Source organism: Dipodomys spectabilis, unplaced genomic scaffold (assembly GCF_019054845.1).
Source record: "Dipodomys spectabilis isolate Male_0828 unplaced genomic scaffold, ASM1905484v1 ptg000140l, whole genome shotgun sequence".
Classification (NCBI taxonomy): domain Eukaryota; kingdom Metazoa; phylum Chordata; class Mammalia; order Rodentia; family Heteromyidae; genus Dipodomys; species Dipodomys spectabilis.
In genome coordinates this window covers 22,307,444-22,334,473 of record NW_024870817.1, presented here as the reverse complement: position 1 = coordinate 22,334,473, position 27,030 = coordinate 22,307,444, and the positions used below count along the sequence as shown (strand labels likewise).

The following is a 27,030-nucleotide window of genomic DNA, read 5'->3' as shown; positions in this document are numbered from 1 at the left end:
CCCCCTCCCCCCGCCATAGGATTTTTTTTACCCTTCTCCAAAAGCTATAGCACAAATTTCATAGTCTAATTCCATCCCATTTTCTGTTGATCATGTAAGTGAAAATGATTCCTATCTTAATGTTGTTAGCAGTTTTAAATTTAATACCTTCTTTGTTTTACTGTTTATATTCCATAGTTATATCTGTAATTCTGATCAGAAAATTAGACTAGTCATTTTGCCAGCATTCAATATAATGTTTTGTATAAATATTGATTAATAGTTAATGGTTAAGGGTTAGCTAGGTAATGAAGAATAACTCAGGATCTGTGAAGGTATCTCAGTGGTAGAGCACTTGCCTTGCATGCATGAGGCCCTGGCTTCAATTCCTCAGCACCACATAAGCAGAAAAAGCTGGAAGTGGCACTGTGGCTCAAGTGGTAGAGCGCTAGCCTTGATCTGAAGAGCTGAGGGACAGCGCCCAGGGCCAGAGTTCAAGCCCTATGACCGACCAAAAAGAATAACTCAGCTACCTCAGAGGAATCAATTGTTAAAAAGTAGCCATTGGAAGGAAGGTTGGGAGCCAGATGTCAGGTGCCACATGTCTTATCTTACTCAAGAAGCTGAGATTGAGATCTGAGGATCACAGTTTGAAGCCAGCCTGGGCAGATTAGTCATCTTTTTTTTATTTTTTATTTTTTGGTCAGTTGTGAGGCTTGAACTCTGGGCCTGAGTGTTGTCTGTCAAATCTTCAGCTCAAGGCGAGAGCTCTACCACTTGAGCCACAGCACCACTTGTGGTTTTCTGGTAGTTTATTGGAGCTAAGAGTCTCACGGGCAGGAGGACTTTCCTGCCCAGTCTGACTTTGAACCATTTTCCTGCCCCAGTTGGATTTGAGCCTCGATCCTCAGAGCCCAGCCTCCTGAGTAGCTAGGATTACAGGTCTGAACCATTGAGGCCTGGTTCAGATGAATCATCTTTGAGATTCTTATCTCCAAATAATTAGGTGGGGTAGAGCTGGAAATGGAGATGTAGCTGGGTAGAGTGAGAATGGCAGGCTCTGAGTTCAAGCTTTACTCTCCCCACCCCACCCCAAAAAGAAAAAAAAAAGAAAGGTTAGAGGAACAAAGGGACAAGATTGAGGTTATTAAATTGAAAGCAGGGCTGGGAAGGTGCTCAGTGGTAGAGCACTTGCCTTGAATGCATGAGGCCCTGGGTTCGATTCCTCGGCACCGCATAAACAGAAAAAGCCAGAAGTGGCACTGTGCTCAAGTGGTAGAGCACTAGCCTTGAGCTGAAGAGCTGAGGGACAGCGCCCATGCCCAGAGTTCAGGCCCCAGGACTGGGAAAACAAAACAAAACAAAAAACCAAGTAAATAAATAGAAAGCAATAGAGGATAACCCTATGAGTTGCCCTCTGATGAAAAGACTAATGCTTCCATAGTGTCCTCAATGGAGGCACTCAGATCTGTAGAGGGAGGAGGGAGATACTGGAGCTGCAGTGCTGGCTTGTCTTGGGGTAGGGAAGAGTTAGACTATGAGGACAGGGTTGAAAAAAAAAACTTGTGAGCTGAATTCTGTTGCTGCTTGAGGCTTATACTGCTAATGCTGGGAAGAGTCAAATCTTGGGATAATGCTCATAGAAATTTCAAAGTCAAGGGATGTGGACAAGGAGGAACCAAATCTCTTCTCTCTAACTCCTTTCATCATTGGCAGAGCTTAAAAGGAATTTTCAGATTCTAATCCTAACATTACAAGCCAGAAGAACAAACTTGGAGATGTTGGACAAAAATCTGTATATATCTTCAGATTTTGTAGGTTATAGCTGCTAGGTTTGAAAAGTGAGTTTTTAAAAAGCAGCTTAGAAGAAAAGCATAGTGGATATGTTCACTCCATATTCTGTATATTTGAATATATAAAGCATAAGTTATTTTCAAATAGTAAAATATTTGAACTTTCTTTCAACAAGTGCTCAGGGTGTGAACCAAGTTGTAGAAGCACACCTGCCTAGCAACTGTGAGGCCTTGAGTTCAAAAGCCAGAATTAACCCTCCCCCTCCCAAAAAAAATCTATACAACAACTTTTTATTTCCATTTCTCTCTCTTTGCACTGTTTTGTGAATAGAAGATAACTTTAATCAAGTCATAATGTCCGAAATAGAAGATTAACATTTTTACTGATTTTTAAAATAAAAATAATTGAGGGGCTGGTAGAATGCTTGCTTTGTATGCATGAGGCTCTAGATTCGATTCCTCAGCACCACATAAGCAGAAAAAGCCGGAAGTGGCGCTGTGGTAGAGTGCTAGCCTTGAGCTGAAGAGCTCAGGGACAGCACCTAGGCCCAGAGTTAAGGTCCACAACTCACAAAAAAAAAAAAAGAAAACAAGAAAGAATAAACCTTGATGATTTTGCTATATTAAACGTTAATCTAAGATCAAATCTCTAAATATACACTCAGCACTTTAAATCTCATCCTGTTATCTTGTTGCCTGTGAAGTTAAGCACATACTTCATCAGCTTGACATTTAAAGACTTCCTCACTGTGGCCACAAGTGGTTTTTCTAGTTTTATCTCCCTTTGCTTTGACTATTTTAAGCTCCCTCTTGACTGAACTGGGGCTTTGGCTTTGGCTTTGAGGTAGGTTTTGCTATGGAGCTGAGGTTGGGCTTCATCTCATAAACCTGCCTTAGCCTCCCTAGTAGCTAGGATTTACTTGGCTCTCTAGCATCATCATTACTTGGTAATTTGATTAAAAATTAGTTTGTAAAACATCTGATCATTAGAGCTCTGTCTGCTACTTTCAAAACAGATTTTGCATCACAGCTGTATCTGCTATCCACCAATTACATTATAAGTTTCTTTTTTGTGTATGCATGTACTTGGGCTTGAATTTTGGATTTAGGAACTGTATCTGAGCTTCTTAGCTCAAGACTGATACTCTTCCACTTGAGCTTTTTGGTTGGGTTGGCTTCAAACCAGGATCCTCAGATTTCAGCCTCTTGAGAGCTAGGGTTTCAGGAATGAACTACCAGTACCTCACTAGATTGTAAGTTTTTCTTTCTTTTCTTTTTGTCGTGGGGCCTGAACTCTGGGCCTGGGTGCTGTCCCTCAGCTCTTCAGCTCAAGGCTAGCGCTCTTCCACTTGAGTCACAGCCCCACTTTTGGTTTTCTGAGTGGTTTATTGGAGATAAGAGTCTCATGGACTTTCCTGGGTGGGCTGGCTTTGAACTGCGATCCCCAGATCTCAGCTTCCCCAGTAGCTAGGATTATAGGTGTGAGCCACCCATGCCTGGCTGATTGTAAGTTTATTAAGAAAGGAACACACACACACACACACACACACACACACACACACACACAAATTTGTTCTTCCTGAAGCTCTACCTAGTAACTAGTGTTACTAGTGTATAACTCAAGTTATACAATTGAGATAATTTCTTGTTACTAGCTACCTCTAAAAAGGGAGGGGAAAAAACCCAACCCATATCCAATGCATATTTATGTTTACTCCAGAGGAGTCAAATAGAGTAATGATCTTCTAGAGAAAATTAAAATTTAGAGCCGAGCGCTGGTGGCTCTTGCCTCCTAGCTACTCAGGAGACTGAGATCTGAGGGTCACAGTTCAAAGAGCTAAGGGACAGCGCCCAGGCCCACAGTTGAAGCCCCACAACACCCCCTCCAAAAATAATTTTTTTTAAAAAGATGTACACAGAACTTGACCAGCAAGAACCCAAAATTCTTCTTGGTTTACTTTTCTTTGTTTGGCATTGCTTTTATGGTTAGTCCCTGAAATGACACATCAGCTTACTTGGCGGCTGTTAAGGGAGATTTTTAGGTTTTGATCCTATCTTTACTTCCCTCTCTTCCCTGTACACTGGTAAAAAAGAGATAATTTCAGATTTTGCCTCCTTTTGGCTTTGTATGTGAAAACATGAGTTCATTGTTGGCTTGACCAGAAACAGGAAACTTCTGGGCTTGTGAATCCAAGAGGAAAGAAATCCATTTTCTTTTGTTTATGACCATAATACGGTCATCTGTCACAAGAATATGACATCACTAACATTTTTTGGTCTTTTTTTTGGAAAACTTTTATATAATTGAAATTACAATTTTGATCTCTTTTTACTTCATATAATAAAATTTCTTGTTATATTAAAAGCTTTCCATAAATAGTAATTATTGAATAAGATTGTTATTTTATAAGTGTATCCTATATAATGTTGTTACATGTTCTGGGATCTATTTTCTTCCTTTTATAACTTTGTAGGCTGAACATCTTTCCTACTATCAGTTTAGATTCTCACTCCATTGAGTACTTCTTTCTTGTTAACACATACTGCTTTGTGGGAGCTTCCATTAAGATATGACCTAAATAAATAAACCCAAAAGAAGACCCATCTGTGTGCTGAAATCTCCCCCAAAGTTTTCAGCAGAGTATTTATATAGGTACCAACATTCCTCTCATTACCAAAAATGTATAGAATTGAATTTTCCATTTTATTGGTTTAGGAAATACTTTAGACAGCCTCATTCATTCTGGACAGTTACAAACAAACCTTGAACTTCTTGCCTAAGAAGGGAAAGAAGGTCCATGTTTACATATTAAGAATAACAAACATGATTATAATGAGTGCTACAGAAAGGCATAGGCATTGTGCCAATCAGGTTATTATGGGAAGTCCAAGAAGACTTTATGAATTATTAGTAGAGTTGAGATATAAAAATGTAATGGAGTTAATAGTCAAATTAAGGTTATCTATTACCTTAGAACTGGCATTGCTAAGTTCAGCGACTGTCATGCTGTAGATGCCAGTCTTGTCCTACTCCAGTGTTTCATGGAGTATGACCAGGACAGATTCACTTCCTTTGACTCTTGCTGCTGCTGCTCTCCTTCTGGATCCTTCTTCACCCAACTTCAGAATTCCTCAAACCTTTTTCAGGGATCAGTCTTGAGCCTTTTTCTTTCTTACTTAGGCTTCTATGAGTCATTCATGCCCAGATTTCTATCTGGCTATGACCATTGCAAAGTTAGTTTAACACATGAACACTAAATCCCTGATCTTCTCTTTGAGACCTGCTTTTCCTCCATTGTTTACTTTTTTGAGAAACCTCTTGGCAGCAGATTGTTGCTTCAGGACTAAAACTTCCCCTCTGGTTTGGAAGTGTTAAACCATGTGATTAAATTGGTAGTTCACACCTGTAATCCTAGCTATTTAGGAAGCTGAGATCTGAGGATTGGGATTGGAAGCCAGCCTTGGGCAAGAAAATCTGTGAGACTGCTATGTCCATTTAACTGCTAAAAAAATAAACCAGAAGTAGAGCTGTGGCTCAAGTGGTAGAGCAACAGCAACAACAACAACAACAAAACAACCGAAGGAACGGACCCAGGTCCTGAGTTAAAGCCTCAGGACCTGCACGAGAAAAAAATATTACACTGCTGATTTCTTTCCATTGTTTATAGAATGTCTTGTATTTGTACTTTCAAAAATTCATTAAATACTTTCTAGTGATTGGTACTTTTTTTGGGGGGGGGGGGTCTGGTTGCAGGGCCTGTGCGCTGTCCCTCAGCTCTTCAGCTCAAGGCTAGCGCTCTTCCACTTGAGCCTCAGTGCCACTTCCGGCTTTTTTCTTTTTTGCTTATGTGGTGCTGAGGAATCAAACCCAGGGCCTCATGCATGCAAGGCAAGTGCTCTCACTGAGCCACCTTCCCAGCCCGTGATTGGTACTTTTATGTTTTTGATTATCTTAATCATAGTATAATAAACTTTTCACTTTTTTTTCTTTTTTTGACGGTCGTGGGGCTTGAACTCTGGACCTGGGCACTTTCCCTCAGCTCTTCAGCTCAAGGGGAGCACTCTACCACTTGAGCTACAGCACCACTTCCGGTTTTCTGGTGGTTTATTGGAGATAGGAGTCTCACGGTCTCTCCTGCCCGGGCTGGCTTTGAACGGCGATCCTCAGATCTCAGCCTCCTCAGTAGCTAGGATTATAGGCGTGAGCCACCAGCGCCCGGCTACTTTTCACTATTTTTAACAATCTTTTCTATATGTATTATAAAGCCAAATTATATGTTCAAAAAATCCATTGCTATTCTTCCCTGTTAAATTTGTAGTTTTGAAATATACATCTGTGTTAATACTGTTAATACCATTTTTGCAGCTGTTTCAGCATTTACCTTGCATATTTCTGTATTTGTTCTTGTTTCCTTTTTTGTGGATGACTTGTAATATAAGCTAATTTTTTCTTGCTTTTTAATCAAAAGAGCACTCTTGTTAGTGATAGAGTGATTGCTTAGTATGTGTAAGGCTTTGTGTTCAAACCAAAGCACTGGAAAATAAAAGCATAAAGGCTGATATTTACATTATCAACTTTAAAAACAAAGTTTTTAATATTTCATTCAATGACATTTTATTAAATATATTATTAATAATTCTTAATCAGAAAATACAGTTACCATAAAGGAACATAGAAATTGCTCACCATCTATAAGCCTAAACAGCATTTTATTTATTTTTTTGCTGGTCATAGGGCTTGAACTCTAGGCCTGGGTGATGTCCCTGAACTCTTCAGCTCAAGGCTAGAGCTCTACCACTTGAACCATAGTACTACTTCTGGCTTTTTCTGTTTATGTGGTGTTGAGAAATCAAACTCAGGGCCTCATGAGTGCGAGGCAAGCACTCTACCGCTGAGCCACCTTCCTACCCCATAAACATCATGCACGCTCTGTTTATGTATTGAAGGAACATGGGACAGGTTTGTTTCTCCTCTAGAGCAGACTAAAACAAGTAGTAGAGTAGTATTGTTTTTACTTTATATTAAACACATGCTTGACACAAACATTTGATAAGTATTTGAGGAATCAGTAAAAGGAAAAAAATGAATTTATTTTTTCCCTTTTCTTCAAAGATTTCTATGGAGAATGATTATCTGGGACCTCGAAGAATTGAGAGTCTACAAAAGGAAGATGCTGATTGGCAACGGAAAGCTCACATGGCCGTTCTGTCTATCCAGGATCTTACTGTCAAATATTTTGAAATCACAGCTAAAGCTCAAAAAGGTAAATCTTATAGTAAAGTTATTATTTTTAAAAATTAGTATTTTTGAAATTAGCTTACACTATTTATACAGAGGGGGATTTCATTACTATATTGCTCTTGTTAGATGTTTTCGAAGGTGAGTAGTTAAAAGTGTTTTATGTTCAGAATAATTACACAGAAAACTGTATTAGGATTACTTGTGCCAACAGTTCAAGAATTACCACTATTAGCAGATTCTTTTTTCTTTCAGTCATATTAGAGCGATTAGGTATACACATTTCTTTCCTCTAAATTAGTGAAATATAAAGCAGAAGGTAGAGTAATATTTACACAAATATGACCATTTAATTTTTTTTTCCAGTCTGGGGCTTGAACTCAGGGGCTGGGCATTGTCCCTGAGCTTCTTTTGCTCAAGGCTAGCATTCTACCAATTGAGCTATAGCACCTCTTCTAGCCTTTTCTATGTATGTAGTACTGAGGAATCAAACCCAGGGCTTCATGCATGGTAGGCAAGCACTCTACCACTAAGCCACATTCCCAGCCTGACCATTTAATCTTTAATAGAGCAAGTTCATGGAGAAAAACAATGACATTAACATTTCTTTGTTGCTTTGTAGGTCCCTCCACCATGGTGTAACTCGTTTTCACTATATTTGATGTTGGTATAATTTGTGGAGGGGAAGGGAAAAAACAAATTGTTTAAATAGGGATACAGGTGGACCCATTGCAACAATGAGACGCTCAAGTCCTTATGTTGAAAAAAGGAACTTTACAACTTTGGCCGGGGGGTGGGGGATAGATGGGAAAGGTAGGAAGGGGAAACAAAGGAGGAGGCAACAATGCTTGATAAGAAATGTACTCATTACCTTGCCCATATGTAATTGTAACCCCTCTGTACAGTATTTTCACAATTAAAATAAGTTAATGATAAACCAGTATTACAAGGGAAAAGAAACAATGATAGTAACTCAGTTGGACTTCTTTTTTTTGGGGGGGGGGGCGGTTGAGGGGCTTGAACTCTGGGGCTGGGCACTGTCCCTCAGCTCTTCAGCTCAAGGCTAGCGCTCTACCACTTGAGCCACAGCGACACTTACGGCTTTTTTCTTTTTGCTTATGTGGTGCTGAGGAATTGAACCCAGGGCCTCATGCATGCAAGGCAAGCGCTATACCACTGAGCCACCTTCCCAGCCCCGCAGTTGGACATTTATATGCAGAAAAATAACTTACTTATATAAATTATAGGTAATATGTAAAACAATACTAAATATAAATAATAAAACTATAAAACTTCCAAAAGAAAATATGAAAGAAAAACATCTATTTGTCTTAGAATTATATGTGTGTTACAAAGGGGATTCTTAGCAATTACTGAAAAGAAAAAACCATAAAACTTAAAAGTGAATAAAGAACACAGACAATAAATGAAAAATCTGACAAAATGGATTTCATCTTTTTTTTTGGTTAGTCGTGGGGCTTGAACTCTGGGCTTGGGCCCTGTCCCTGTGCTCTTCAGCTCAAGATGAGGGCTCTACCACTTGAGCCACTGGGCCACTTCCAGTTTTCTGGTGGTTAATTGTAGATAAGAGTCTCATGGGCTTTCCTGCCCAGGCTGGCTTTGAACTGTGATCCTCAGATCTCAGCCTCCTGAGTAGCTAGGTTTACAGGCATGAGCCGCTGGCTCCTGGCTGGCTTTTGTTTCTTTAAGCTGTGCTGGACACTGTCAAGAGCATGAAAAGATAAGAGTATTTGAGAGAAAATATTTTCAAATCACATGTTTAACAAAATGTGTATTTAGAATATATAATGAACCCTCACTTAATAAGAAAACAGTCCAGTTAAAAATCTGGGAAAGGGACATTATCAAACATGTCACATGAAGATAAGGATGATAAGCACAGGAAAGAAGTGTCATGTAATTTATATTTAAAAAATATAAATTAAAATCACAATGAGAAAGATAACACCACATGCAGTACAATGGCTAAAGTAAAAAATACCATCAATCTAAAATGCTGGGGAGGATATAGGGTAACCAAAACTCTTTTTGCATTGTTGAGGGAATGCAGAATTGGATAGTTAAAATTCTAGAAATTTGGAAAATGATTTTGTAGTTTTCTTATAAAAAAAGATAAACCAAGATGGGTTGCTGGTACGTCACTCCTTTAATTGTAGCTACTCAGGAGGCTGAGATCTGAGGATCTAGGTTAAAAGTCAGTCCATGACACTCTTGTCTCCAGTAACTTCCAAAAAACAAAATGAAGCTGTGGCACAAGTGGTTTAGAGGTAGCGTTGAGCAAAAAAAAAAACAACAAAAAGGCCCGGGGAAGTAGCACGCAGGGTTCAGGTTCCAGGTCTAGCACAAAAATAAGCTTCCATGTGACCTAGGCAGCCTAATAATAATTTGTAAAGTTTGCAAAGGGAAACTACCACATTATATTAAGCACTAGTGGCTGACATCTGTAATGCTAGGTACTCTGAAAAGGCTGAGATCTCCATTGTGGTTCAAAGTCAGCCTGGGAAGGAAAGTTCATGACACTATTATCTCCAGTTAAACAACCCAAAAGCCAGAAGTGGAGCTCTGGCTCAAATGGTAAAAATTAGTCTTGAGCATAAAAGCTCAGGGACAGCACCAAGGCCCTGAGTTGAAGCCCCAGGATTGCACGCACGTTCACACATACAAAAGGATAGTATCTTTTAAAAAAAACTTTGAAGTGAAATGTTCAGGATGCTTTGATCTACTATAAACTGTTCTTACAAATCTGTACCTCATTTAGAGTCTGCTTTCCAGATACTGTTCTCTAATTTAAAAAAATCCCTTTATATTACAGTTAAATAATATAATCAAAATTTTAAAAATTTAAATATTAGGGCTGGGAAGGTGGCTCAGTGGTAGGGTGCTTGCCTTGCATGCATGAGGCCCTGGGTTCGATTCCTCAGCACTACATAAGCAAAAAGAAAAACGCTGGAAGTGGCACTGCGGCTCAAGTGGTAGAGCGCTAGCCTTGAGCTGAAGAGCTGAAGGACAGTGCCCAGGCCCAGAGTTCAGGCCCCACAACTGGACCCTCCCCCCCCCCCAAACAAAAACAAAAACATATAACTTTAATTGATAGCTAGGCTGGGAAGGTGGCTCAGTGGTAGAGTGCTTGCCTTGCATGCATGAGGCCCTGGGTTTGATTCCTCAGCACCGCATAAGCAAAAAAAGCTGGAAGTGGTACTCTGGCTCAAGTGGTAGAGCACTAGCCTTGAGCTTTAGAGCTAAAAAAAAAAAAAAAGGAGTTACTGAGTTGGAGTTCTTGAAATTGATTCCTTTTTCTGCACATTTCTATATAATGAACTTGTACAAGAGAAACACTATAGGTCTCTAAACATTTTTAAGCTTCTTAAGAGTTTTAGCCTTTCTTTATGTCTCCATTCAAAGTGGCTTTCTAGTTTTTCTTTTTAATTTATTATTATTATTATTATTATTTTATCTATTTTTTTTTTTGGTTGGTCATGGGGCTTGAATGCTCTTCAACTCAAGGAGAGCACTCTACCGCTTGAGCCACAGCACTACTTCCAAGTTTTTATTATTTTTAAAATTATCTTTAAGTTCTTGTACAAAGGCTTTTAAATTTACATGTCAAGTTACAAATATAATATATCTTTTTTGGGGGGGCGGGGGTCCGGTCGTGGGGCCTGAACTCTGGGCCTGGGCGCTGTCCCTCAGCTCTTCAGCTCAAGGCTAGCGCTCTACCACCTGAGCCACAGCGCCACTTCTGGCTTTTTTTCTTTTTGCTTATGTGGTGCTGAGGAATCAAACCCAGGGCCCCAGGCATGCAAGGCAAGTGCTTTACCACTGAGTCACCTTCCCAGCCCACGAATATATATATCTTGATGAGTGTTATCTCTTCCTTCGTTTTCCCCACCCCATTTATCATATTCCTATCCCATCCCTTCAAGTTTATTCACATATTTATGTTGATTATTATGACCATATTTACCCTACCCTCTTAACAAGAGGAGTTAAATAGGCCCTTGTATTTCTTTCTCTTTTCCTTTCTTAAGATAGGGTTTCATTATATTGGTCTCAGGCTGGCCTCAGATTGGCTATGGCTATGTAGCCTAGATTGGCCTTGAACTTTTTTTATCTTTCAACCTCTTGGGTAGCTGGGATTACTGGCAAGTACTACCACAGCTGCCAGTAGGCCTTTGTATTTCTTCCTATATACTAAGTCAGATGTGACCTAATTTTAACATAATATTGCTTTGCTTCAAAAAATACTTTAAAGGACCTGTTTTTGACAAGTATTCATGTTAGACCATCATGCTTTAAAGGTAGGTTTAACATGCTACCTTTTAAATACCAGTTCTGTTATCTTTAAAGGTTTTTTTTTTTTTTTTTTTTTACCTAATATGATGGTATTATGGAAATAGTGGTACTGCTACCGGGATAGGGCAAATGGTTATCTTAGCAAGAGACTTTCTTGCCAATAAAAGGTAGAGAATGATTTTAGGAGTGATAGTGTTCTAGGGTATCAAAACATTTCACATTTACAAATAATTTCGAAAATCTTCATAATATTGAGCTGTTTTATGAAATTAATAGTATTTAAGTATAAGAATATATTTTATCCAAACACATTGAAAGACAATATCATGTAGCTAGTATGAAAGATAATAACATGAAACAGAACAGGATCACACATGGTTCTGAAATGGAGTAAGAAAAGCCTTCTAATTATTGTAAATGTAAAGAGAATGATAATAGTGAACGATTTATACAACTTCCATGTTTGTGGTGTAGATGAGTGACCTTCCATTAAATTGCCACAGTTTGGCAGTTTCTTAGATCTATACAAGAAGTTTCATAATGAATACTTGGCTTGTTCTCTTAAGGATACTGGGCAAATTCATAATAAAAATATGAAAAATTACTTTGAAAGTAATTTATCACATGTATTGATGGTTATGATGGTATGTACAAGAGTGAAAAAAATGAAACAAGAGACCTTCATTGAGATTCAAAGAGATTATGAATAGAAATCAGTACCATCTATTTTTTTTTTGGGTCCGGTTGTGGGGTCTGAACTCTGGGCCTGGGCGCTGTCCCTCAGCTCTTCAGCTCAAAGCTAGCGCTCTACCACTTGAGCCACAGCTCCACTTCCGGCTTTTTTCTTTTTGCTTATGTGGTGCTGAGGAATCGAACCCAGGACCTCGAGCATACAAGGCAAGCGCTCTACCACTGAGCCACCTTCCCAGCCCCCACAGTACCATCTATTATTAAGAAGTTAAGGGTCACAGGAATTGGGAGTTGTTTTCTACTCTGACCTTCTGGAAGAATTTTGTGCTAATATGTAGGATTTAGTTCCCCATATTATTACAGTTTTTTTGAAGACAAAAGAAAACATGGAACATGGATTTGAGTTTTTTAATCTTAACAGTTGTGGTTCCAATTCAATGTACATAATCCACATAGGCATGCTGAATTATTTTTAAGCTTTTAAAAATTAGTTGGTCAATGGAGATGGGAGAGAATGGGATAGAATGAAGGAACAGATGACACTGTACAAAAGGAATATACCAATTGCCTGATGTATGTAAATGAAATCCCTCTGTATGTCATCTCTACAATAACACTAAAGTAAATTAATGAAAAATAAAGTTGGTCAGTTAAGTTTCATCTGCAAAAAACATTTTGAGGCTGGGAATGTGGCTTAGTGGTAGAGTGATTGCCTACCATGCATGAAGCCCTGGGTTCAATTCCTCAGTACCACCTAAAAAGAAAAAGCCAGAAGTGACGCTGTGGCTCAAGTGTTAGAGTGCTAGCCTTGAGCAAAAGAAGCTCAGGGACAGTGTGCAGGCCCTGAGTTCAAGCCTCAAGACGGGCAAAAAAAAAGAAATAGAAAAATCTTTGAGTATGAATTAAAGTTAAGAGAGAATGCATGATATTGAATTATATTTTAGAGGTGTTGTAAGCAGTTGACCTCAGGGATGGGATTTATGTATGGTCAATGAAATCTTAAGATAATTCTAATTCTTCAGTACCAGGTTTTGTGTTTAATGGCTCTTTAAAAATTGTTTATAGCTGTGTATGATCGAATGCGAGCAGATCAGAAGAAGTTTGGAAAAGCATCATGGGCAGCAGCTGCTGAACGTATGGAAAAGCTCCAGTATGCAGTTTCTAAAGAGACTTTACAGATGATGAGAGCTAAAGAGATCTGTTTGGAACAGAGGAAACATGCACTAAAAGAAGAGGTAATAGAACCCACTACAAAAAAATAGATAAAATAAAAGTAGTTAAGATTTGACATTTTTATGTTAATACAACAGTGTTTTTCTTGCCAATTGATACTCATATACTTTTTCCATGAAATAAACACTTACGATCGGGTTTAAACTTGAATGCCACTACTAGTAGATACTTCCCAGTAGTTCTTCTGTGATGCTAGGCAGCAGCTCTACACTAGCTGTACACTGCTTAAAGATAGAGACCCAGTGCCAGACTTTGTTGTCTTTTATGAAAGCTTTACTGTCTAGAGGGAGAAAAAAAATTAGGAAAAATTCTAAAGCAGTAAGTAACATTGTGTCTAATTGGTTAAATCATCTCCATCTCTTCACCTATGCAACCCTCTCTTTTATGCCTGATGGACCAAAAAGAGTTGGTTTTCTTGACATTGCTTCATTCAGAAGACCTTCATTGAGAAGGATGGGGGAGGGAGGAAGAACTCTAAAAGGTGATGTTGAAATATGATGCTAGGTGGAGCTAGAAGGAATCATGTTGAGCGAGGTAAGCCAAGAGCAAAGAGACAAACAGTACATGGTCTCCCTGATAAGTGGATGCTAAATCCAAAGTGTTAGGTGACACGACAGAATTAACAGGACTTAAGAAACAAAGAACTCCCACTCATCTGGTCGAACCACTACTAAATATCCCCATGCTGCTGATCACATGTATGGTATATATGTGTACACCGTTATATGTTACAAACTGTGATAGACAATTTGCTCCAGGAAAGTTAGAATGAACTTGTGACTTTAAATGAGCATCATTATTCCACAATACTGTGAAATTTGGGAAATTATGTAATCACTTAATCACAATTAAAAAAAAAAAAAAACCTCCGGGAAGGTAGGGAGGGAAGGGATGGTAGCGGGAAAACAATGGAGGGGGTAACAATGCTCAATAGGAAGTATACTCATTATCTTGCTCATGTGACTGTAACCCTCTGTATAGTATCTTTACAATAAAAAATTAAAAAACAAAACAAAAAAACCCATCAAAAAATATTAAAAAAAAAAAAAACAAAAAAGAAATACGATGCTAGGGCTTGGCTGCTGTACCTGAGCTTTTGTGCACAAGGCTAGCACTCTACCAGTTTGAGCCACAGAGATAATTCCAGTTTTCTGGTGGTTAATTGGAGATGAGTGTAATGGACTTTACTGCCACTGGCTAGTTTTTAACTGTGATCCTCAGATCTCAGCCTCTTGAGTAGCTAGGATTACAGGTGTGAGTTACGCTGCTGCTGCCTTTTTTTTTTTTTTTTTTTAGCTTATATTTGGCTACACTGCTGATTCTTTCCATTGTTTAGAGAATGTCTTGTATTGTACTTTCAAAATTCATGAAATAATTTCTAGTAATTGGTACTTTTATGTTTTTGATTATCTTAATCATAGTATAATTAACTTTTCACTATTTTTTTTTTGTTGCTTATGTGGTGCTGAGGAATTGAATTGAACCCAGGGCCTCATGCATGCAAGGCAAGCACTCTACCACTGAGCCACCTTCCCAGCCCCACTTTTCACTATTTTTAACAATCTTTTCTGTACGTATTGTAAAGCCAAATTATATGTTCAAAAAATCCATTGCTTATTTTTCCCTGTTAAAGTATAACTCGTGTAGTATTTTGAAATATACATCTATGTTAATACTGTTAATACCACTTTTGCAGCTGTTTTAGCATTTACCTTGTATGTTTCTATATTTGTTCTTAAATTTCCTTCTTTGTGGGTGACTTGTAATATTAGCTAATTTTTTCTTGTTTTTTAATCAAAAGAGCACTTTTTTTTTGTTTGTTTGTTTTGTTTTGTTTTTTTGGTTGGTCGTGGGGCTTGAACTCTGGGTCTGGGCGCTGTCCCTCAGCTCTTCAGCTCAAGGCAAGCATTCTACCGCTTGAGCCACAGTGCCACTTCCAGTTTTCTAGTGGTTTATTGGAGATAAGAGTCTCACAGACTTGAGCTGGGAAGGTGGCTCAGTGGTAGAGCGCTTGCCTTGCATGCCTGAGGCCCCTGGGTTCGATTCCCCAGCACCACATAAGCAAAAAGAAAAAAAAAGCCAGAAGTGGCACTGTGGCTCAAGTGGTAGAGCACTAGCCTTGAGCTGAAGAGCTGAGGGACAGTACCCAGGCCCAGAGTTCAGGCCCCACGACTGGACCCCCCCCCCCCCAAAAAAAAAAAAAAAATAAAAGAGTCGCACAGACTTAACTGCTCTGGCTGGCTTTGAACCGTGATCCTCAGATCTCAGCCTCCTGAGTGGCTAGGATTACAGGCGTGACCCACCTGTGCCCAGGTAAAAGAGCACTCTTGTTAGTGATAGAGTGATTGCTTGATATGTGTAAGGCCTTGTGTTCAAACCACAGCACTGAAAAAAGAAAAAGAAAAGCATAAAGGTTGATACTTACATATTATCAACTTTAAAAAACAAAGTTTTTAATATTTCATTCAATGACATTTTATTAAATATATTATTAATAATTCTTAATCAGAAAATGCAGTTACCATAAAGGAACATAGAAATTGCTCACCATACATAAGATTAAACAGCATTGATTTTTTTGAATACTATCTTAGATATGTTTTTAATAAAAAGAGGCACTTTGTTCAAGGATTATTAAGATTTATTTGGGGGGGGCAAGGATGCAGAAGTGACATAAGGGTAAACATAGTGTAAACCTCATGGAGATATAAAGATGAAAGCTCCCCCTGTATTTCTTTTTGTATTTCTTACTGTGCACAATGAAGTACTGAATATACCATTGATGCCAGTCATATTTCAGAGTATTGAACTTGTTAGATATTACTATTTTTTGTTTGCTTCCTGTGCCATTATTTTAAAATACTATATTTTAGCCAGATGCCACGGGCTGATGTCTATAATCCTAGATGCTTAGGAGGGTGAGATGTGAGGATTGCAATTTGAAGGCAACCTGAGCAGGAAAACCAATTAAGAATCTAACTCCAGTTAACCACCAAGCAGCAAAGAAGTAGAGTTGTGGCTCTAGGGATAAAGCTTTAGTGTTGAGCAGAAAAGCTGGGGGGCAGCACAACCAGAGTCCTGATGGCATACACACACATACCCACCTCCCACGCCTATATTTTTTATTATGATTAAACTTGGCCAGAACAGATTGTGTTTTACCAAAAAGGCACTTAAATAACTACATTAGTTATCTGTCAATAGCTTTTATAATCACTGGAAGTATACCTTTTTTTTTTCCTGTCATGGGGCATGAACTCTGGGCCTGAGTGCCCAGAGTTGAGCTCTTTAGCTCAAGGCTAGCGCTCTAGCCTTTGAGCCACGGCACCACTTTTGGTTTTCTGGAGGTTTATTGGAGATAAGAGTCTCATGGACTTTCCTGCCCAGGCTTTGAACCACAACCCTCTGATCTCAGCCTCCTGAGTAGCTAGGATTACAGGCATGAGCTACCAGCGCCCAGCAAGAAGTATAGTATATTTTGAAATAAGGAAATTTTATGGTTCAGGATTAAAACTAGCATGAAGAACAAGCCTCAGAAAGTGTTCTAGATGGCATATAGTAGAACTTGATTGTTTTAATCTAAACTATTTAGTATGCTTTGTTCCAATATTTCAAATGCAAGAAAATGCTTGAATTACATAAATTTTTTCCTCTATCCATGTTCAACTTTGAGGTAATTAAGTTTATTGTAGCAAGCATATGATCTTTTGGTTTTGGGTTTTTTTTTTGGTTGTTGTTAACATTATACACAGAATATTTCTGGTTTTTTGTTTTGTTTTGTTTTGTTTTTGGGGTCCGGTTGTGGGGCCTGAACTCTGGGCTTGGGCGCTGTCCTCAGCTCTTCAGCTCAAGGCTAGTGCTCTACCACTTGAGCCACAGTGCCACTTCCGGCTTTTTTCTTTTTGCTTATGTGGTACTGAGGAATCGAACCCAGGGCCTCAGGCATGCAAGGCAAGCGCTCTACCATTGAGCCACCTTCCTAGCCCTACACAGAATATTTCTTTTTTTTTAATTTTTATTATTATTTTTTTTAATGTGGTTAACTTTTTTTTTTTAATTATTATTTTTTTTTTTTGTGAACACACTGTACAGAGGGGTTACAATTACATGGGCAGGATAATGAGTACATTTCTTATCAAGCATTGCAGCCTCCTCCTTTGTTTACCCTTCACATCCCTTCCCAGCCTCCCGCCCTCCCCCTCCCCCCCCCCCCCCCCCCCCCCAGCACCTACGTTGTAAAGCTCGTTTTCGACATGACAACTTGTACTTCTCATTGTTGCAACAGGTCCACCTGTATCCTTAAACGACTTGTTTTTCCCCATCTCCTCTACAAGTTATACTGACATCAAATATAATGAAAGCAGGGGTTATACTGTGGGGGAGGGACATACAAAGCAACAAAGAGATGATCTTATAAATGCATTAGAAACAAATGCATGAAAGAAAAAAACATTAAAATACTTATCTAAGGGTTCATTTTCCTGACATCACATTATCTGACCTTTTCCGCTTGACTCATACATATACTAGATATTGCAAATAAGGGAAACCATGGGACCTATGTTTCTTTGGGCCTGGCTTATTTCACTTAATATAATTTTTTCCAAGTTTTTCTATTTCCTAACAAATGAGGCAATGTCATTCTTTCTCATGGAGGCATAGAATTCCATTACACAGAATATTTCTAAAACCAAACTTTATTTCTCCCTAGCAGTTCTGTAAGTTATCATGGTTCTTTGGGCAACTCAGGCCTAAAACTTTAAGGTTCATCTTTTGCGTTTCTATCCAGTGCAAGTGTTCCTCCTCAGTTCACTAACAAAACACTGTGTTTTTCCCAGGTATTCAATGGGCAACAAGAACAAAACTGAATCACCCTTACTCCTGGCCACACATTATTATATTAAGATTTTTTTTAAGGCATGAACAAGATTCTGCCTTGGATTTAGAGGTTTTAGAGTATAGTGAAGTGAGCAGATTCATCAGATTCAAGGTGCACCACTGGAGAAATATATAATCTGACCAGAGAGGCATAGGTGAAGACAAAAGCCTAGACAGGGAAGAAAGAGTCAGTCTAATGATACGAAGAAGGAAAGGTAAGAAAGGAGGTTAAAAAACAAGGTGGCTCAGTGGTAGAGTGCTTGCCTTGCATTCATGAGGCCCTGGTTTCGATTCCTCAGTACCATATAAGCAGAAAAATCCAGAAGTGGTGCCGTGGCTCAAGCGCTAGCCTTGAGCTGAAGAGCTGAGGGACAGTGCCCAGGCCCAGAGTTCAGGCCCTTGACCAACAAAAAAACAAAAAAGTAGATTGGGGGTTAGCTTTCTATATTCCTATCAAGAGTTCAAATTTTGCAAGCAGCATTGTTGGGAGGATTGTAGTTCAAGGACAGGCTAGGAAACAGAGACACTGACTTAATAAAGTATGTGTTTGGAGGGAGGGGGACAGGAGGGAAGGGAAAGAGGGAAGAGGAGAGAGGAGAGGAAATAGGCATGTATCCTTTAACGAAGTTTTGAACCCAGGGCTTTAGCTTAGCTTTTTCCCTCATGGCCCAAGCTGGGTCCTCAAATTGTAGACTATTGAGTGGCTAGGATTTTAGGCATGAGCTAACATTAAACATAAAATTGTGTACACAGTAAAATGCTGCTTTTGTTATGTTGGTTTACTTTCTTGTTGAGACCTGACTGACACTGAGTTGTTCTGGCAATGCAGCATGCCAGAGAGCTGCCAAGAGAAGATTTCTGACTGTTCAGAAATGTGCCCTCATTACACATTGGCTTAAGATTATAAAGGAAGGAAGAGGCTGTTATGGGGCCTAAGGATTTGAGATGACTATCTGTAGATCATATTCTCTTGGTTATAACCCATTACTGAAATAGTCAAGTTCTGGCTTATGGTTGAAATCTTCAAAGGGTTTGTTAAAATTGCCAGTTAGTCATTCTTACCAAGTAGATGCTTGATATATACACACATATATATGTGTGTGTGTGTGTGTGTATATATATATGTGTGTATTATATGTAATAAATATTTGTGTATATGTATTATATATAATATATGTATATATACAGCATCAGTTTATTAGCATTAATTTAAGATGCCCACATTGCTTATGAGACTTACAGCCAATGTGAATTATTAAGCCTGTCCTAGACTCCTAGACAAATGCATTAGCAGTTAAAAACAATAATAAAGCTCAACCTTGTGATTTAGATTATGGGACAAGATCTTCAAAATGTCAGTATATTTTGTCCCTCTAGGTTATTTGAAAAATGAAAAACTTCCTCAAATGACAACAGTTCAATATTATAAATTAAAGATACTTAAGAATGATTTTCATGTGTGTAATGTATCAGCTACAAAAGGGAAAATACAAAATTTTAGGTCCTTTCTTAGTACTTAATGCATACCATCTCATTTAATTCTGAAGCATAGCCCTTTATGCTACAGACATACATGCTTTTATCTGAAATCCTTGAAATGCCATAGGGTTTTTTGTTTGTTTGTTTTTTGTTCATGTGGCCTGAACTCTGGGCACTGTCCCTCAGCTCTTCAGCTCAAGGCTAGAGCCCTACCACTTGAGCCACAGCGCTACTTCGGGTTTTTCTGCTTATGTGGTGCTGAGGAATTGAACCCAGGGCCTCATGCATGCAAGGCAAGTACTCTACCACTGAGCCACCTTCCCAGCCCCAGCCATAGGGTTTTAGAAGAATTCCAAGTGTTTCAAAAGTTTAGAAAGCTAAACAAGTAACATTCAGAAGAAGTATGAATATTCTAATGAAACAGTTACATGGAGTAGATAAGGATTATAAATATACATACATTCCTATGTTTCCTACAAATGAATTGTGGGGTTAAACTTGACATCAAAGAATCTCATTTTCAGTTTGTGAAATATGAAATTGTGAATAATCCTGTCAGCTTGTATTATCTCGTTATGCAGCTGTTACTGTTAGAATCTGTTTATACTCAGGCTTTTCTGGTACAATCTCCTTTTCTCTCTGAAAGAGTAGTCTTCATTGGAGATTGCCCTTCATGGTTCTTCCTTTATGTTGTGCATGGTTCTTATAAGTTCTTTAAGAAATTGCTTTTATTATTATAAAGGTCTGATGTACAGAGGGGTTATAGTTACATAAGGCAGGTAAAAAGTACATTTCTTTTTGGACACTGTCACTCCTTCCCTCCAGTTTTCCCGTCTCATTCCCACCCACAAATTGTGTAGTTTGTTTTCTTTTATTTAATGTTTAATTTTTTTTATTGTGAAAATACTGTACAGAGGGGTTACAATTACATGGGCAAGATAATGAGTACATTTCTTATCAAGCATTGTAGCCTCCCCCTTTGTTTCCCCTGTGTAGTTCATTTTCAACATAGTGTCTAGTGATTACCACTCCTGTGTTAGTTCTTTTTGACCTTCACTTCCCAATTTACTACTACAATCTTTAACTCAGATGATGGAGAATTGGCATATATTTCCTTGTTAGGTTGCATAAACACTTGCCTTTGTTTCTTTCCCGGTATTTTTAAGAATGGTACTCCCACCTGGAAGTGGTTGCTCATGCCTGTTATCCTAGCTATTCAGGAGGCTGAGGGACAGTCCAGCAAAATCCATGACACTGTTAAAATGGAACTCTAATAAAATCTAGTGGCAAAAAACATTCATCATGTAGACATGGGAGAACTGAGCCTAACTCCATCTTTTGTCAGTGAGGTCTCACTGGGAAGTGTTTGGTTTGGTGTCTAAAAAACAAAACAAAAGACATTAACACATAAAGGGTGAATACTTTAAACAAGACTTTTGCTTGATAATCTAGGTATCTGCTCTGGTTTACCCAATGACTAATATAGAAAAACATTTAGTAATTTCCTATTTCAAGTACCTTTAACAAAATTTTAATATTAAAAAAAAAGCAATGGTTAGGTTCTAATCTTAATGTGCTGTGGTATATGTTTAAGACTAGAAGTTGAGCTGATGCTTGTATAATTATAGCTACTCAGGAGAAAGTTTGCGAAACTCCTGTCTCCAGTTAACCACCAAAAAAGCCTGAGTGGAAGTGTGGCTCAAGTGGCAGGGTACTAGCCGTGAGCAAAAAGGTCAGGAACAGTACACAAGCCCTGAGTTCAAGCTGAAGGACTCAGTCCCTCTCTCTCTCTTGCTCTCTCTCTCTCCTCTCTCTCCCTCACTCTCTCCCTCCTTCCCTCCCTCCCTCCCTCCCCCCTGCCTTCCTCTCTCTCCCTCCCTCTCCCTCTCTCTCCTGTCTGTCTGTCTCTCTCTCTAAGGTAGCCAGCTTTTCATTTGAATACTTAATACTTCTTTATTGGCTTTTCCCTTGCCCAAGTGATCCCTGCCTCCATGTGACACCTATCTGTTCTGCACAACTCCATTGTCTTGAATTAGTTCTCTTTTCACTTACAATTCCTTTTCCCTTAGTTCTGGGCCTGTAAGCTAAGGATAGGAAATACCTGTGTGGAAATTTTAGATGTCACAGGGAGACAATTTGGAGCAGGGTGCCCATCCCACACACGTTTCATACCTTATACTAAAGATTTTACCTTTAGCTTGAAGGAATTCTAAACCTCAGAGCACCATTTGCCTTGTCAGAATTCTCTAACAAGTTTTATCTTTCTTTTTAAAAGTTTTATATTCCTGGGGCTGGGAAGGTGGCTCAGTGGTAGAGCGCTTGCCTTGCATGCCTGAGGCCCTGGGTTCGATTCCTCAGCACCACATAAGCAAAAATTAAAAAGCCGGAAATGGTGCTGTGGCTCAAGTGGTAGAGCGCTAGCCTTGAGCTGAAGAGCTGAGGGACAGCGCCCAGGCCCCGAGTTCAAGCCCCACAACCGGACCCAAAAAAAAACAAAAGTTTTATATTCCTAAAAGTTCTATGTACTCTGACCCTACAATCAGCCTTCAGGGATGATCCAGGGCCCTTTTTCTAGGGACCATCACTACCTTATAATCCTCAAGAGTTGAGATTTAGTGGGCTCTTGTCTGCCCATCTGCCTCTGATGTGTATTTGTCCTTCTTAGAATCTATCTATCTCTGGACTCTTGCTCTGGGTAAAACTTACTGAATCTGAAAATTAGGGATTAGGCTACTACTAGTAAGAGAGTACCTATTTCTTCTCTCAGTTGATATTTGATGTTGACAATATCCAACAGAGTACTGCAGTTGAGGAAATTAATAGTGTTCGATACTGTAAAGGATTGACAATTCCCCTTAGTCAAAGGATTGGACAGGAGAGACAACCGTAGTGCTGGGGGAAGATAGCAGAGTTCATGAACCCTGTGAACCAATGTCATTGCAAGCCAGAGAGAATCATAGTACTGTTGATAGAAGAGTTGACACCCAGGCCTGAATATTTTATATGAAGATTTTTAGACTGATTTTCATAAGTAAGCTTATCCAACTCCCTACCTAGAAAATACAGGTATTTTACCTGATTATATGTTACACTAACTGTGAATGTAGGTTTGGGTAACAGAGGAAGATGCATCTTATGGAGTTGTGGCCAGACAGGAGCCCTAAGATAGTATGGAAAGGGATGTATCATTTAATGGAAGACTGAAAATCATCTATGTCCATAGTTGGCATTCTCTTCCCTCGCCACTTGTAATCAAACTCACTTTGAGTTTGTTACTCGTTACTTTAAAATATTTCCTGATGCAGCAAAAATCTTTCCTGATTTATAATGGAACTAATTAGTATTTATAAAATTTATTAAACAGATTTAGCAGGATTTAGAATGGTACACCACTGCATATTTAAGACTAGAACCTAACCATTGCTTTTTTTTTAATGTCAAAATTTTTGTTAAAGGTACTTGAAATAGAAAATTATTAAATTTTTTCGATGTTTTTCTCTAGTCATTGGGCAAATGTGAGCAGATACCTAGATTGTCAACCAAAAACCTTGTTTAAAATAGTTTTTTTTTTTTTTTTAGTAGCAATATGTATTCACTCTCTTTGCTGCCCTAGGCTCTTCTAGAACTACTAGTTAAATATTTTCCTGGTATTCTGGGGTATTTTTCTCTAATTTATCTTTTTGTTTTCTCTTTCTTCCCATCTTTGCTAGTATTACTACTCAGATAGATATGAAACCACTTGAGACAAAATAGGCCACTTCACCATTACTTATTTATATTGAAGGCATACTGATGCTATGCTGGGGGTTTCCTAGGGCTTAAGTTTTGCTATATTCTAGGCAGAATGCTTATTTATTTTGTCTGATAAATTTCATACCAGAAAACTCCTTCCTTCAAGTTTCTTCTTACAGTTTTCTTCTCCATAGAGCTAAATAGAAATCCATGGAGGTAATACACTAGGAACTGATATCTGAAATACATATACACCTTAGTGGTTTCCTTTAAATGCTTGGTAAAAGAATTTGGGGCTCTTGTCTCTACAGGTAAAGAAGCCTTTGTATGACTATCCACCACTGCCTGAACCCTGCCCATAAATTTCTGACTCCTACTTAGAGTCAGTCTAGGACCCTGATTGATTTACTTAAAGATAATTGCAAAGATTTTTGTATTCTTATCTTTACCCTACCTCCTCACCAGCAGTTTCCAGATGCCTAGCTGTGACCCTATCAGACAATGCATAGTTCCAGATATGCAAATTAACTTACCATTGTTTGGTAAACATAGCCTCTGTCATCTTTATATATATCTTACATACGGAGTAACTACATGATTTAGTGTGTACTTTGAGATTGAGGAGGGCAACCATTGACACGTATCAAGGCAGTAGGAATATATTATTCTAAATATACGTGAGTTGTGATAGAAAGATAAAAAACCTTGTATCATATTTACCCTCTTCCAAAATTACATGGTATGACACATAATTGTACGTGTGCATGTGTATATTTTTAAGCATAGGTTTCTTTGTTGAGATGAGTCCTTTCTTTGCCCCTGTTGGCCTCACACTCCACTGCTTTAGTAATGCCTTCCACTCCGCTGTATCTGGCTTAAAAGTCTGATTTCTTGCCTGTATATTTGTTTGTTAGAGCAATTATATTTTTTATTTTTTTATTTTTTATTTTTATTTTTTGGGTTGATCGTGGGGCCTGAACTCTGGGCCTGGGTGTTGTCCCTCAGCTCTTCAGCTCAAGGCTACACTCTACCACTTGAGCCACAGCGCCACTTCCAGCTTTTTTCTTTTTGCTTATGTGGTACTGAGGAATCAAACCCAGGGCCTCATGCATGCAAGGCAAGCGCTCTACCACTGAGCCACCTTCCCAGCCCGAGCAGTTATATTTTGATGAATTCTTTAGTTAGTATTAATGTTTATAATACCCTGACCTTTTATCTTGTTTCTACCAGTGAGAAGTGTTTTTATTTCCATGCAGATGCAGAGTTTGCAGGGTGGTACAGAAGCTATAGCTCAGTTGGATCAGTTAGAAGCTGATTATTATGATCTGCAACTTCAGTTGTATGAAGTACAGTTTGAAATATTGAAGTGTGAAGAGTTATTATTGACAGCACAACTGGAAAGCATCAAAAGACTTATATCAGGTATGGTTATGCATTTGACTACGTAACTCCACAAAAGTATTGCATGGAGAAAATATATGAATGGCAGTTGTGTCCTTTTCTAAAAAGTCTAAACAAATTTTTTTGAGGAAGTCTGGGAAGTCAGAAAGGTCATTTAGTAGAATCAGTGGGGCAACTATATATTAGTTTTGGTTATCTTTGTAGGTTATTTTGTAAAGATCTTTCATCCACAGTCTGAATTTTTAAAGAATTTGAATTTTTCAGGGTGCTATAAGGAATGTGTCAGACACTTGCAGAACAAATGCTTCGTATACACTCAATCTGTGTGGAGTATTTCCTTTTATAACCATTTTACAGAGAAGCTCACTCTTAACCACAATCCCTTGTTGCTCCTCCATAACAGAAAAAAGAGATGAAGTGGTATACTATGATACTTATGAAAGCATGGAGGCCATGCTGGAGAAGGAAGAGATGGCAGCGTCTGTGCACGCACAGAGGGAAGAGCTGCAGAAGCTGCAGCAGAAGGCACGCCAGCTGGAAGCAAGACGGGGACGAGTCTCAGCCAAGAAAGCCTACCTCAGAAATAAAAAGGTATTCCAATCTTTTATTCATTTCTTAATCCCTGATCCAAGTCTAATAATTCTAACGTGATTTGTCACTTGATACTTGAATATTTTAAAAATTAAATAAGCATTACCTCTTTTATTACTCAGTTCATAATATTAAACATTTATGTTTCTACTAGTATTGCTCTGTTAAATAAATTCCAGCAGCTATGGTGATGTGTTCTTTGCTTTTAGCAGCCCTGAGGGTGACTCTCCTAAGGAGTTTTAATAGTACTAAAGAATCTCATGTTCTATATTTCCTGTTAACCTTTTAATTTAATGTGGCTACATATCATTTAATCAGCCCTGGTTCTGACCTCAGCCCTCATTTAGTAGTAAAGGTTTGTTTTTACTTATTTTTAACATGAGTCATATTTCTAAATCCTTGATATTCAGAGTGGTGACATTTACAAAAGAGTGCTTCATAGTTGGGCACTGGGGGCTCATGCGTATGATCCTAGCTACTCAGGAGGTTGAGAGCTGAGGATCATCAGGAAAGCACATGAGACTCTTATCTCTAATCACCACAAAACTAAAAGTGGAACTGTGGCTCAAGTTGTAGAGTACCAGCCTTGAGTATAAAAGCTTAAGGGCCCTGAAGCCACAGGACCAGCAGTAAAAAAGTGGTTCTGAGAAATGGCTAGTTTGTGCTCTTTCAAGAAGTAGAAGGTCAGTAGGACTTATTGGTTTGTGATGAAGGTGTGAAGGGGAAATATTCCTTACTAACTTAACTTCTTCTACTGGGCATTTGTACATTATATGTATGATGGACATATCACAGTGAAACCCCTGTTTATAACATATGCTGAAAAAAGAAAAAAGGCTATTTCAACATGTAGCCCCCTGGACCAGAGAAAGGTTATAAATAAATTGAAGATTAAGCATTGTTACTATCATATTATAATACATTATTTTTATAAAGAAGCACACAGCTCGGCCAATTTATCACAAAATGTATTCTTTTTTTTTTTTTAATTTAATTTAATTTTATTTGTGAACATACTGTACAGAGGAGTTATAGTTACATGGGCAGGATAATGCGTACATTTCTTACCAAGCATTGCAGCCTCCTCCTTTGTTTACCCTTCACATCCCTTCCCAGCCTCCCCCCTCCCCCCCTAACAAAATGTATTCTATATGGAGATTAAAGTATGCATATATTTAAAGCAGTAGTTAATAATGATGTTTTATAATTTTTAACTTTTGAGTCTCTAAGGTCTCTTTGTTCTGACAATGATGACAGAGAGAGCTAGATCTCTTGCTATGTTTATACCAGTCTAGAAAAAGCCAGTGTCTTTAATTTACCTGAGAATGGTCGAAACAGACTGTAGGCTAGTGGCTGTATTTCATTCTTTTTAATTTTAAATAGATTATAATATTAAAACTTAAGAAAGTGGGCACACTTGTAATCCTAGCTACTCAGCAGGCTGAGATCTGAGGATCATGGTTCAAAGCCAGCCCTGGCAAGAAAGTACATGGGATTCTTTTTTTTTTTTTTTTTAATTGGTCGTGGGGCTTGAACTCTGGGCCTGGGCACTGTCCCTCAGCTCTTCAGCTCAAGGCGAGCCCTCTACCACTTGAGCTACAGCGCCACTTCCGGTTTTCTGGTGGTTTATTGGAGATAGGAGTCTCACGGTCTCTCCTGCCCGGGCTGGCTTTGAACCGCGATCCTCAGATCTCAGCCTCC

The 27,030-nt window shown here is 38.6% G+C and overlaps 1 protein-coding gene across 2 annotated transcripts in view; it reads left to right on the top strand.

Moving 5' to 3' along the window:
• The window catches only part of Jmy (junction mediating and regulatory protein, p53 cofactor), a 69,023-nt gene that overhangs the window by 23,475 nt on the left and 18,518 nt on the right, over window positions 1–27,030 (top strand). For both annotated transcript variants that reach the window (XM_042691058.1, XM_042691057.1), the window contains exons 3-6: window positions 6,886–7,036; window positions 13,081–13,250; window positions 24,594–24,759; window positions 25,142–25,329. In XM_042691058.1, the coding sequence (XP_042546992.1) occupies window positions 6,886–7,036; window positions 13,081–13,250; window positions 24,594–24,759; window positions 25,142–25,329 (675 nt within the window). The remainder of the gene's footprint in view (window positions 1–6,885; window positions 7,037–13,080; window positions 13,251–24,593; window positions 24,760–25,141; window positions 25,330–27,030) is intronic.